Raw genomic sequence first — 12,828 nt, forward strand, 5'->3', positions numbered from 1 at the left:
TCTGGCAGCAGGGCAATGCAGATGGGGTTGCACAAGGGGTCTTCTAAAGCTGGCTCATCCAGGGGCTGATAGCTTATTGTAACGATGACTGTCCCTCTTTCTCCTGTGTGGAATAGAAGAGGCTTTAGAGAATGGCATTTCTGAGGGGGTTTTCGGTACAAAAAAGACAGGGATCTCCTGGAAAGAGTCCAGCGGAGGGCCACAAAGATGATACAGGGCCTGGAGCATCTTCCCTATGAGGAAAGGCTGAGAGACCTGGGTCTGTTCAGCCTGGAGAAAAGCAGACTGAGAGGGGATCTTATTAATGTTTACAAATACCTTAAGTGTGGGAGACAGAGGGATTTGGCCAACCTATTTTTAGTGGTTTGTGAGGACAGGACAAAGAGCAATGGCCACAAAATGGAGCCCAGGAAGTTCCCCACCAACATGAGAAAGAACTTCTTCACAGTGAGGGTGACGAAGCACTGGAAGAGGCTGTCCAGGGTTGTTGTGGAGTCTCCTTCTCTGGAGATACTCAAGGCACATCTGGAAGCCTGCCTGGGCAACCTGCTGTAGGAAACCTGCATTGGCAGGGGGGTTGGACCCAATGATCTCCTGAAGTCCCTTCCAACCCATAGAATTCTGTGATTCTGTGATTTTCAAGAGGAAGGGCAAGGCATGGGCTACCTGAAGGGGCAGACACTTTCTGGAGCTTGGACTTTCAGATTCCTGCTGTGGAGGGGAGAGAGGTTACATGAGAACGGATTGTCAGGATTGTATGGGAGACTGAGACTCCTAGAGAATTGCAGTTGCGGATCAATATGTCAGTGATAAACTTCAGAGAGTCCCCTCACACCCCTCAGCCTACACACTGCATGCTCACTTTTATGGTCCCCTCAGGGTTTTTCTCAGATGGTCATTAGGATCTGCAAATGCTGTGATGCTCATAGACAGTGCCCCGTCCTCAGAAGGTGTCTGCAGGGCAAAGCTGAGCACAGGGCATGTGGGATGGGGTCTGTGAACATGTCTGTGAGGACAGGAGGAGACATGGGGGCAGAGAAACAGCTCCTGGCAGGGACAGCTTCAGGCAGCAGAGACATGGGCAGGCAGTGAGAGAGAGCTGCCACCAGAAGCATTTCTTCATGTTTCCCCTCCTCTCCCTGCCTCCTTTGTCCTCATCGAGCCTGAAGGCTCTGGACACTGCACGGGTGTGTGTGTGTGTGTGTATGCTGCTGTTCAGGACACCCCATCATCAAGACATTGGAGTCTTTCCTTGGAGGGTCCTCCTGGGCTGCAGGCTGCCCTCCACAAAGGCACAGTTCTCCCATAGCACCTCTATGCTCTCCCGGAGATCCATGGAGAAAACACCTTGGTGCTAAGGCCATGGAAGTGGCACTGGGCAGCTGCAATGAGCCCTTTGGGTGGAAATGAGCCCTGCTTGGGAGGAAAAGCTGAGTGAAGCCCTCCTCAAGTGCGATGAGACAGGTGAGGGATTTGGAGATCTGAACTTGCAACCTGGCTTCCTCTGATCTCACCAGTGTTCAGGTTCTTTGCAGGGAAATGTCTGAGTGTGATCTTTGCCCAGCTCAGAGAGGTGCCAGGAGTGGGCAGCCAAGGCCAGGACTGATGTATAAACCAGCTCTCCTCACTCTGGACTCAGGAACAGTACCTGTGCCTCACAAGACCTACATGGTTTCAGTTGCAGTGCAGTAGAGATGTCCAGAATTTCTGCCTTAAAATCACTTCCCCATGTTTGGTGCAGCCACGGGAACAAAACATACAATCCCTACAGCCCTGTTCAGAATTTGGTTGAATTGGGAGTGACAATGCTGAAAAGCTCTTTGATATGGTAAGTGGATTTATGCTGAGATCACCCTCTGCTTTTATTTAACGGTTGCTGCTAAATAGTCCCCATTAAACTGCCCTGCTCCCAGTAACACCCTCAGATACTCTCAAACAGAGGTCATGTAAGGCACCTGAAAAAGTTCTTCCTGGAAGGTTAAAAGCAGTCTGGGGGATTTTGATAAGAAATGGAATTAGTTTAGAAACCGCTTACTCTCCTAACCTTTCAATGCCTTTTCCTCTCTGGACAGATCCCCACATCCAGAGGCAACAAATGTCCAATGGCAGCTCCATCACTGAGTTCCTCCTCCTGGCATTTGCAGACACACGAGAGTTGCAGCTCCTGCACTTTGGGCTCTTCCTGGGCATCTACCTGGCTGCTCTCCTTGGCAATGGCCTCGTCATCACAGCTGTAGCCTGCGACCATCGCCTCCACACCCCCATGTACTTCTTCCTCCTCAACCTTGCCCTCCTTGACATGGGCTCCATCTCTGTTACTATGCCCAGATCCATGTCCAACTCCCTTTGGGACACCAGGGCCATCTCCTATGCAGAATGTGCTGCCCAGGTCTTTCTCTTTCTCTTTTTGATTGTAGCAGAATTGTGTCTTCTCACTGTCATGGCATATGACCGCTACATTGCCATCTGCAAGCCCCTACACTACAGGACTATCCTGGGCAACAGAGCTTGTGCCCAGATGGCAGCAGCTGCCTGGGGCAGTGGCTTTCTCAATGCTGCCCTGCACACAGTCAATACATTTTTACTACCTCTCTGCAAAGGTAATGCTGTGGACCAATTCTTCTGTGAAATTCCCCAGATCCTTAAGCTCTCCTGCTCACAATTCTACATGAGGGAAGTTGTGCTTCTCATAGTTAGTGTCTGTTTAGCTTCTGTTTGTTTTGTTTTCATCTTTCTGTCCTACGTGCAGATCTTCAGGGCCGTGCTGAGGATCCCCTCTGAGCAGGGAAGGCACAAAGCCTTTGCCACGTGCCTCCCTCACCTGGCTGTGGTCTCCCTGTGTCTCAGCACTGCCATGTTTGCCTACCTGAAGCCCCCCTCCATCTCTTCCCCATCCCTGGACCTGGTGACAACAGTTCTGTACTCAGTGCTATTGCCAGCAGTGAACCCCCTCATCTACAGCATGAGGAACAAGGAGCTCAAGGATGCCATAAAGAAAGTGATTTCACGAATGTTTCTCAGTTGTGATAAATTTCCCATCACTCTATGCTAATGATTCTCAGGTTATCCTATGTCTGGACTGTACTTTGTGTTCATTTTGTTCTTTGTTTCTTTCTTTCTTTTTTTATTCCTTTTGTTTGGATTTTTATTATTAGTACTGCTGTTGATATTATTTTGTAGTAATCTGTGGTATAATGTTCCTATGTTTATGTTTGGATTCATCTAACTTCTCCTGAGGAAGCAACTTTCTCTGTCTCACCTGAAGCCTCTATAAAAGTGTGCCTAACACTGTGTCAGAGCCGCTGCTCTCCTGTCATGTCTGTAATTAAATGGGATCTCTCCAGTGCCTGATGGCTGGGCTCTTCTTCCAAGGATGGTATTAACACCAAGCTCAAACTATTTCACTCAAATGGGTGAACACTCACCCTAGGGCTGTTTATGGTTGGATTTGGAAGACAAAAGATCATATTAATATTGGTAGCCACTGGAGACCCAGGGATGGATTGAGAAGTCATCCATAGGTATCCCATGATAATGCAGATTGTGTATGGTCACTGAGCTTCTTTCCCTGGGCACATGTGACATGCAGATGATGTCCTTAAGGAGTGAAGTGTGGAGCAGCCTGGAGAGCCTGGGGGAACTCCAGGGACTGTTTTTCCATGGGTAGGCCAATGGCTGGAGCCCACAAAGTGAAAGATCTCCCAAAGTGGACTCACCCAAAGATAACGTGCTAAGCTGAGGTATTTTCAGGGAATGAGGACTCTGCAATTCAAAATGCAAAAAAAGTAGGCACAGGGAAGGTAGACCTGAGATATGTGGGAGCTGGCTGAGGAGCCTCATGGCCCCGATTTCTGTTCTGTCTTGGTGAGCGAGCATGGTGAAAGCAGAGAAAGTGAAAGCAGAGAATCACAGAAGCATAAAATCATGGAATCATAGGAGGGATTGGGTTGGAAGGGACCTCTAAAGACCGTCTAGTCCAACTCCCCTGCCATGCACAGGGACATCTTTCACTAGATCAGATTGCTTAATGCCCAATCAAGCCTCTTGAGGTTCCTCTGGACACCACGCCTTCCTCCTGTCATGTCAACTGCACCACTCAGCTTGGTGTCACCTGCCTGAAAGTGTCAACCCTGAAAGATTTGGATACACTCCAAGGAAGTCACTTAAGCCTCTCTTTTATTGGGAAGACCAAAGCAGGACAGGCTATCTCAATGTACTCTAGTACGTAACATCAAGGGACAATCAGTTCCCTCTTCCAACTGGTTGTGGTCCTGTTCCTCTGGCCAGGATGCTGTAGGACTTCCTTGGTGCTAGCTCATGTTTTCCCTAAACTCAGCTGAGACCATCCAAGGCATTCCCTGCCAAGATACTTCCCAAACAGGGGACAGCCCAGTGTCAGACTGCTTTGTGGCAGACACCAGGGACTTCACCCAATCATTGTGATATTACTGTTATCATAGCTGCGTTCAACTTTGGTACCTCCAGCACAAGAAGGACATGGATGTTTTAGAAAAACTTCAGAGAAGGGCCACAAAAATCACAGAATCATAGAATCATTAGGGTTGGAAAAGACCTCCAAGATCACCTGGACCAACCATCACCCTACAACCAATGCCACCCACTAAACCATGTCTCTTAGCACCATGTCCAACCTTTCCTTGAACATCTCCAAGGACTGTGATGCCACCACTTCCCTGGGCAACCCATTCCAATGCCTGACCACTCATTCTGAGAAGAAATGTCTCCTAATTTCCAAACTAAACCTCCTCTGGCGCAACTTGAGGCCATTCCCTCTAGTCCTATTGCTAGTTATCTGTGAAAAGAGGCCCATCCCCAGTTCCCCACAGCTTCCTTTCAGGTAGCTGTAGAGAGCAATAAGGTCTCCCTAGAGCCTCCTCTTCTCCAGACTAAACAACCACAATTCCCTCAGCTGCTCCTCATAAGACTTGTGTTCCTGGCCCTTCACCAGCTTTGTAGCCCTTCTTTGGATGCGATCCAGGGCCCCGATGTCCTTCGTGTAGTGAGAGGCCCAAAACTGAACACAGTACTCGAGGTGCTGCCTCACCAGAGCAGCGTACAGGGGGATGGACAATCACCTCCTTGGTCCTGCAGGCTACACTATTCCTGATACAAGCCAGGATGCCATTGGCCTTCTTGACCATACCTGGGCACACTGCTGGCTCATGTTCAGGTGAGTATCAATCAGCACCTCCAGATCCTTTTCCTCTGCACAGCTTTCCAGCCACTCTGCCCCAAGCCTGTAGTGCTGCATGGGGTTTTTGTGACCAAAGTGCAGGACCCAGCACTGAGCCATGCTGAACCTCATCCCATGGGCCTCTGCCCATCAGCTGGACCTGCTGCAATACGTGTCTGCCCTGGAACCGAACACCTCGAGTCTCTGCAGCTGATAGGCCACCATGAGGAATGGTGCAGGCAAAGGGGCTGTGAGGTCATCTTTAGTGAAGTAGTATAGAGGGTGTATATGTATATAGTATCAGGCCGTGACTCCTGGCTGGGATCTGTGCAATGGCTTGGTTATGTCTATCCTACAAGCTTAAAGGCCAGCAGTAGGCCCATAGCTTGGGAGATGATTGTGAGGCAACTTGTGCCTGGTTACATGATAGACCACAGGAAGACTGATAGGTGGGGACACCTATTTGAGGAGTGGTTTTTGAGATGGTGGTTCTTGGCTTAGCAGTAGAAAACAGTAGGAAAAAGATAAACAGTCACAAGGTGTAGCTATAAAGGTGGGGAGTGGAAATGAGGAAGAAAGAAATGTCCCTCAAAGGAGAGCACAGAGGTCACCCAAAGGGAGTCTGGGATCAGACCATGTCTGTGTTTCAAGGAACCGTCTATGAGACTTCAGTGACATTCATGTACAGAAATGCCCTGAGTGGGGAAAGGAGATAGGTGTCTACAGGGTGCAGGGAAACAGGGGCAGGTGTAGGTCAGCTTGCAGAGGAGATGGCAGAGGACACTGGCAAGGCTGGAGGCCCTAACAGGACAGAGGTCTTTGTCCCCTTGGCTATGAGCGATGTCTCTGCCACTGTGGCCTATGAGGAGACACGTCGTCCTCGTGACACTGGGGCCTCGTTGCCTCCTTGCCTCTCTGTGGACAGGCCCTGTAGTGTCATACCTTTTTCATTCACTCACCATCACATACCCCACATCTCACTGCCTCATGGGTGAGGGACAGGACCTCTCTTCCCAGGCCTGTGGTCAGGGTTTGACCTTTCTGCTTTGTCCAAACCAAGGCTTTTCTCAGCATAACAGCCACTTGGACAGTGCCCTTGCCTATCTGTAATCAAGGCTTCCAGATAATCTGCTCTATCAATTCCATGGAGAAGCTTTGTCTTTAATGACCTTCAGTGGGGCCAATTTAATGCTCCAAGAGACTTTGGTGTTTACTTCTAACTTGAGCTCCTTGAGAGATTTCTTCAATATTCTCTCAGTATCTGAGGTACCAGAGCACTAAATACACCATAGGGTCATTAAAACACAGAAAGGCCTAACAAGCCATGTCTCGACAATTTTCTTCAAGCCTTTAAATCTTGTACACCTAATTAGTGAAGTTCTGGAAGGGTAGTTGAAGTGGAAAACTTCAATGAGCACTTGATAATCAGGTACTTTTCATTGGTCTTCAGTTTAGACAAATAGTGACAGCAGCATTCCCTAATTGGTGTTTCTCCTAAGGAGTTCTGGGTAGATTGGAAAAGCAGTATCTTGAAGCCAGTCACTGGATGGACAACCTTGCTCCTCACCTTACCAGGACAGCCATTTCTCTCATGGGCCACCTGGGGCTTGCACCTCTTTTCCTTACACCAGACCTCTCCACTGAAATCAGCAGCCAGATTTCACTGCTCCTTTGCTCCAAATCCCACCTGCTTTCCTTAGTGAACTGGCTGCACACAGTCACAGAATGTTTTTTTCTTATTTTAAAACAAGTAACACTAAAACATGAGACAATTTACCAAAAAACAAAACATACTCCTCAGCTTTATGACTCCAGTGAGGTTCACCTGGACCAGCAGGAGGCACATGGCTGTAAAGGTAACCATGAGGCCACTTCTGTCTCTGGCCTTGATAGCCCAGCAGCAGGAACGTGGTATGGAAAGGGACTATGAGATCACTTTTTATGGAGAAGCAGGTAAGTCAGCCTTTGACTCACGGTGAGGATCTGTGTGTTCATGCTCAGATCTGTCAGTATCCTCAATACGGCAGCAGATATCACCTGGTTGGCACACTGACTGTGAGATCCCCTCTGCCTACATACCTGGTAGGCGCCATACAGGAAGAGGGCCTGGATATGGGTCATCATGTCCCTTCCACCTGAGTACACAGCTGCACAGCAGGAGGCACATGGCTTACACAGGAAGCTGAGAAACCAGCAAAAGGCACATATCTTGGAAGACCATGGAGAGCTTACTTCGGACTGGTCTCCTGAAAGGCCACAGGAAGGGTGATGGGACAGGATGCCTACTGGAAAGATTGTTTTCAAGATGATGGAGCTTTCCTTGCTAATAGGAAACAGCATGAAGGGAAAGACTGCCACAAAGTGCAGCTTGGAAGGTGGGGACTGGGCTTGAGGAGGAAATGTCAGTCAAAGAATAGTGCTGTGATGCCAGAGGTTACCTAAAAGGTGTCTGTGATCAGCCCATGGCTTTGTGTGTCTTGGAACAGGTGGGTGAGAGTGGAGAAACGTTATGGAAAAGCTAGGTTGAGAGCAATTTGGGGAGGAGAGGTATGTGTCTACAGGCTTCAGATGTGTGGGACAGCATAGAAAAGCCTGCAGAGCTTGTGGAGAGGCCTGTGGTGGAGCAGGTTGTTCTTCTGCAGCCCATGGTGTACCACAGTGCAGCAGATCTCCACACTGCAGCCCATGGAGGTGCCTGCAGTGGAGCAGGGGGACCTGGCCTGGAGGAGGCTGTGGCCCATGGAGAGTCCCTGCAGGAGCAGGCTCCAGGCTGGAGCTGCAGCCCGTGGAATTGCACAGAGGATCAGTTCAGGAAGGCATCCTGTGGGACAGACTCCATGTTTGAGCAGGGGAAAAGAGTGACTGTGAAGGAGCGGTGGAGATGAAGCATCATGGACTGACCACAGCCCCCATTTCCTGTTCCCCTGCAGGGGGACACTGTTCACTCAGTGCGGAGGGAACAGCACATAGAAGAGCGTGGATGGGGAGAAGGTGTTTTTAGTTTCTCACTGCTCTAGCTTGTTAGTGATAGGTAATAAATTACATTAATCTCCCTATGCTGAGTCTGTTTTGCCCATGACAATAATTGTTGAGTGATCTCCCTGCCCTTATCTCAACCCTTGAGCCCTTTCCATTGTATTTTGTCCCCCTTTCCCTTTGAGGACGGGGAGTGAGAGAGCAGTTGTGGTGGAGCTCAGCTGCCCAGCTGAGTAAAACCACAACAGCTTGTTCCTCGAGGAGTCAGCCCTGAGGAGCACATTCCCTCGGGGTTCCATGGGAGTCGTCCCAGCTCAGGGGGAGATCGAGGGTGCAGCCCACTGGGTCCCTGGAGAGCCCAGATTTCTTGCTTGGGATTGCTATTAATGGGATCGCAAGGCCATTGTCTTTTGGTCAGTAATTTTCCAGGATTCGGGTATTTTGACAATTTGCTCAGGAGTCAGGTTGTGCAATCCTTCCCCACAACTTAGCCCTCCCCAGGGGAGTGAGACAGCGTCAGACTTCACCACATTCTGTAGATAACAGTGAATGCTACCATGATGGCTTTTCCTTTCCTATTTATTAGATAAAGTGATTGGCTCGTAGTGCAGCTCAGATTCCTTATCAGGTTGTTTCCTGGAAGGAGCTGTGCCTAGGTATTCATTGTTAACAAGCTATCCGGTTCAAAGAGTGATCACACTGAGGCCTATAGTGGCTCATAAACCTAAGACTTGTGCCAAGTACAGGAGCAGAGCGTACCCACAACAGCTGTGAAGGGAGGAGGCAAGAAAAAATTGAGACTGGGATATTTTGTGTGAAGGAAGAGCACTAGCAGGGCTTTGAAAGAACTCACAGGCATTGGCAAATACTCCAGAAAACATAACTTTGAAATAGAGGAAACAGCCAGTGAGGACAGAGGAACATCAGCAGAGCTTGGGAGATCCCAGGGTCAGAGTGTGGTTGGGAAGCAGAGAGCCTGCTGCTCTCCTCCACTCAGAATTGCACACCATATCCCACTGCCCCCAGCAGCAGCCCTTGAGTATCCCTTGAAGGAAAGGATCCCCCTTGCCAGGGGATGAGGGCCGGGGCTTGGCTGTTCTGCTTGGTGAACAACATAAAGGGCTTTTACTTGCCATCAGAGCCACTTCCACATTTGGTTTTCCCCCTGTAACCAATGTCTCTGACCTCCTACCTCACCATTCCCCAGGGATGGGCGCCTTGTCCGATCGTTCCCTCCACGGTCTCTTCAGTGACGGCCCTCACGGGCCCACTAATACTTTCTGAAAGGAAAGCGGGGAGGTTTGCAGAACCTGGGAGGTTTGAAGAATCTGGGAGGTTTGTGTCTGACTTTTGAGCCTTGCTCCATCTTCCAGCACCTGCAGTTCAATAACCGGGCACCAGAGGGCTCCTTATCGTGCAAAAACTCTAAAGAGCCAAGACTGTGCCTAACACCCTCAAGTATTTGATACCTATGCAGCTAATGAGGGGATTTCAGGGCTGTAGTGTAAGGCAGAAGATTTCAATACTAGAAACCGATAAGAAAGGATTTTTTTTTTCTTCCTACACTCCTTCATTTTTCTGTTTAGAGATGAAGTGGTATCAGCAATCTCCATCTGATAACGATCCTGAGTGTCTCCCAATAGAGTCTGAATATGCAGGGAAATCAGAACCCTTTCTGTCAGACACTGCATGGGTGGTCTTCGTCCCTACCTGCCAAGCCACCATGTCTCTTATCAGTCACCCAGGACTTGATCAGCTTTGCTAAAATCTGGGCTTTCTCCACTAAAATATATAACTACTTCTTTAAGACTGTTAGCACATTAGTCTGATCTTCTTGGAGAAGGACCAGTCTGCAGACAGAGAAGGATGATTCTTAACTGCCGACAGACCAAAACAAAGGAACGTGCAGTTCAATAAAAAGTAAAAGCCATTCTTCAGATATACCTTAAATCCACATTACCTCTGTAGAGGAGGACAGATCTCTCAGGAGCTGTGAACCATAGCCACAAGGACATCTTCAGGGAACCCAATGGGACAAACCAACGAACACCTTAGGTTGGGCCTCTGCTGCTGAACTGGGTCAGGCTCCTGGGCTGGAGGGAGCTCCTGACAAGTGGGCAGTGCTGCAGACAGACAGCTCTGCCCAGGAGCAGCCCCTCTGCACAGCACAACAGGGCTGTGGGCTCTGACTGCAGTCACCAAGACAGAAAGGAATTAATGGCAGCAGAATAAGTGTGGGGGCAGAGGAGAGCTCAGTGAAGAACAAACCTTCACAGCTCTTGGCATGGTAAGTTTCTTGCTGCAAGACAATGCAGGTGAGGTTCCTAGGAGGGTGTCCTTCAGCTGGTACACCTCTGAATGGACAGGACCTGCCAGGATGTCTCATGGCTTGTGCAGCGTGGAGGAGCTCCCCTGCCCCATATCCAGGGGGACAGGGCATAGTGATTCCTGCGCTCTGGGCAGGCTGCAGAGTGTGCAGCTAGGGTGCAGGCAGGGGTGGCCAGGGCTGTGGTGCAGAGCAGGGTCCCTGCTGTCCCTGCTGTATGCCGGTGCAGGGCCTCTGCCGCCTACAAGGCTCAGCACTCAGCCTGTCCAAGGAGCTGACCAGCGTGCTATGGGGAAAAGCTGCGGGTAGAAGAAGCCCCCCCAGCAGGGCAGGGCAGAGCAGGGTCCTGCTGCTGTGCAGGGGCTGCTGCCTGGGGCAGGCTGCTCACAGCTCCATGGCACCCCCAGGGCATTTCTGGGGGGACTTTGCCAGAGGAAGGTCAGGGTAGGGGTTGCCTGGAAAGAGAAGGCACTTTCTGGAGTCTTTGCCGGCATTTTCCTACTCTGGTTTTGGGGCAGGCTCTGTGCTAACACAGTGGTTGGATTTGTGCAGGGGACTTATGTTTCTAGAGCATTAGACTGAGACATGAACGTGTTTGTGATGAACCTCAGCAAAAAAATTAATTTACCTCTGCTTATAGAGTGCACCAGGATTTTTCTGACCTGTTCTTTAGGACCTGCACACAAAGAGATGCCTGCAGAGCTTTCCCCATCCCCCGGCGGAGTCTGCATGTCAGAGCTTGGCACATAGCAGGTGTGATGAGCTCTTCTGTCACGGCATAGTTAATGTGGGAAACTCCCCATCATCCTCTGTCCTCGAGGCCATAATGTCCACGGCAGCAGCTGCCTGGTACTCCAGGTGAGGCCTGACCAGGGCAGAGTGGAGGGGGAGGATTACCTCCCTTGACCTGCAGGCCACGCTCCTTTTAATGCACGCCAGGATTCTGTTGGCCCTCTTTGCCACAAGGTCACCCTGCTGGCTCATGTCCAACCCGTCGTCCACCAGGACCCCCAGGTCCTTCTCCTCAGAGCTCCTCTCCAGCAGGTCATCCCCCAGCCTGTACTGATACATGCAGTTGTTCCTTCCCAGGTGCAGGACTCTACACTTGCTCTTATTAAACGTCATTTGGTTTCTTCCTGCCCATCTCTCCAGCCTGTCCAGGTCTCGCTGAATGGCAGCACAGCCTTCTGGCGTGTCAGCCACTCCTCCCAGCTTTGTGTCATCGGTGTACTTGCTGAGGATGGCCACTATTCCCTCATCAAGGTCATCAGTGAAGATGTTGAACAAGACCGGACCCAGCACTGACCCCTGGGGAACACCGCTAGTCACAGGCCTCCAGCTGGACTCTGCACCACCGATCACCACCCTCCGAGCTCGGCCAGTCAGCCGGTTCTTAGCCCACCTTACTGTCCACTCATCTATCCCACACTTTTCAGCTTTGTTAGCAGGATGTCACGGGAGACAGTATCAAAAGCCTCGCTAAAGTCAAGGTAGATGACATCTGCTGCTCTCCCCACATCTGCCCAGCTGGTGATGCCATCATAGAAGGCAATGATGTTGGTTGAGCACAATTTCCCCTTGGTGAATCCATGCTGACTACTCCTCATAACCTTCTTCTCTTCCAATTGCTTGGAGATGGCATCCAGAGCAAGCTGTTCTAACACCTTTCCAGGGACAGAGGTGAGACTGACTGGCCTGTAGTTGCCTGGATCATCCTTCTTGCCCTTCTTGAAGGCCGGAGTGACATTGGCTATCCTCCAGTTTTCAGGCACCTCTCCTGTTCTCCAAGACCTTTCAAAGATGATAGAGAGTGGTTTGGCAATCACCTCCGCCAGCTCCCTCAGCACATGTGGATGCATCCCACCAGGGCCCATGGATTTCTGTGCGTTGATCCCACTCAGACGCTCCTGAACCACTCCCTCCTCAACCAGAGGGGAGCTCTTCATTTCCCAGACTCCTTCTAGTCTGTTTATTTGGTTTATTGCGTACCAGGTGATGAATCTGAATGTTTTATCAGACAACACTAAGAGGACATCAAGCAGCTAGGGAATCTGCCCCACTTGGCACGTGTCCAGGCCCTGGGGATGGCACTGTTCCCCCTCGCTTTCCCCTCCCGAGCTCCCACAACCATCCCAGCTGCAAGGGAACTGGAACACAGCCTCAGCTTGCTCACCCCCAGGGACAAATGTCACCCTCCCAGACATGGTGAGTCACCACACGCAAGGACTGGGATGCAAAGGCAGACAGTGGCTGGAGCCTGCAACAGACATGGGACAGGGCCTAAAAGGATAAATAATCTTCAAAACCAGCTCGATGGCGGCATCTTCCCACC

At 50.4% G+C, this 12,828-nt stretch overlaps 1 protein-coding gene across 1 annotated transcript in view; it reads left to right on the plus strand.

The window, feature by feature from the left end:
• LOC311443562 (olfactory receptor 14C36-like) overlaps window positions 1-3,346 on the plus strand; it is a 5,666-nt gene extending 2,320 nt beyond the window's left edge. The window contains exon 2 of the mRNA XM_084533839.1: window positions 2,073-3,346. Coding sequence (XP_084389965.1) covers window positions 2,096-3,052 — 957 coding nt within the window. The 5' untranslated portion in view covers window positions 2,073-2,095 and the 3' untranslated portion in view covers window positions 3,053-3,346. The remainder of the gene's footprint in view (window positions 1-2,072) is intronic.
• Window positions 3,347-12,828: the final 9,482 nt, after the last annotated feature.

This window comes from Aythya ferina, assembly GCF_964211825.1.
Source record: "Aythya ferina genome assembly, chromosome: 12".
Lineage (NCBI taxonomy): Eukaryota > Metazoa > Chordata > Aves > Anseriformes > Anatidae > Aythya > Aythya ferina.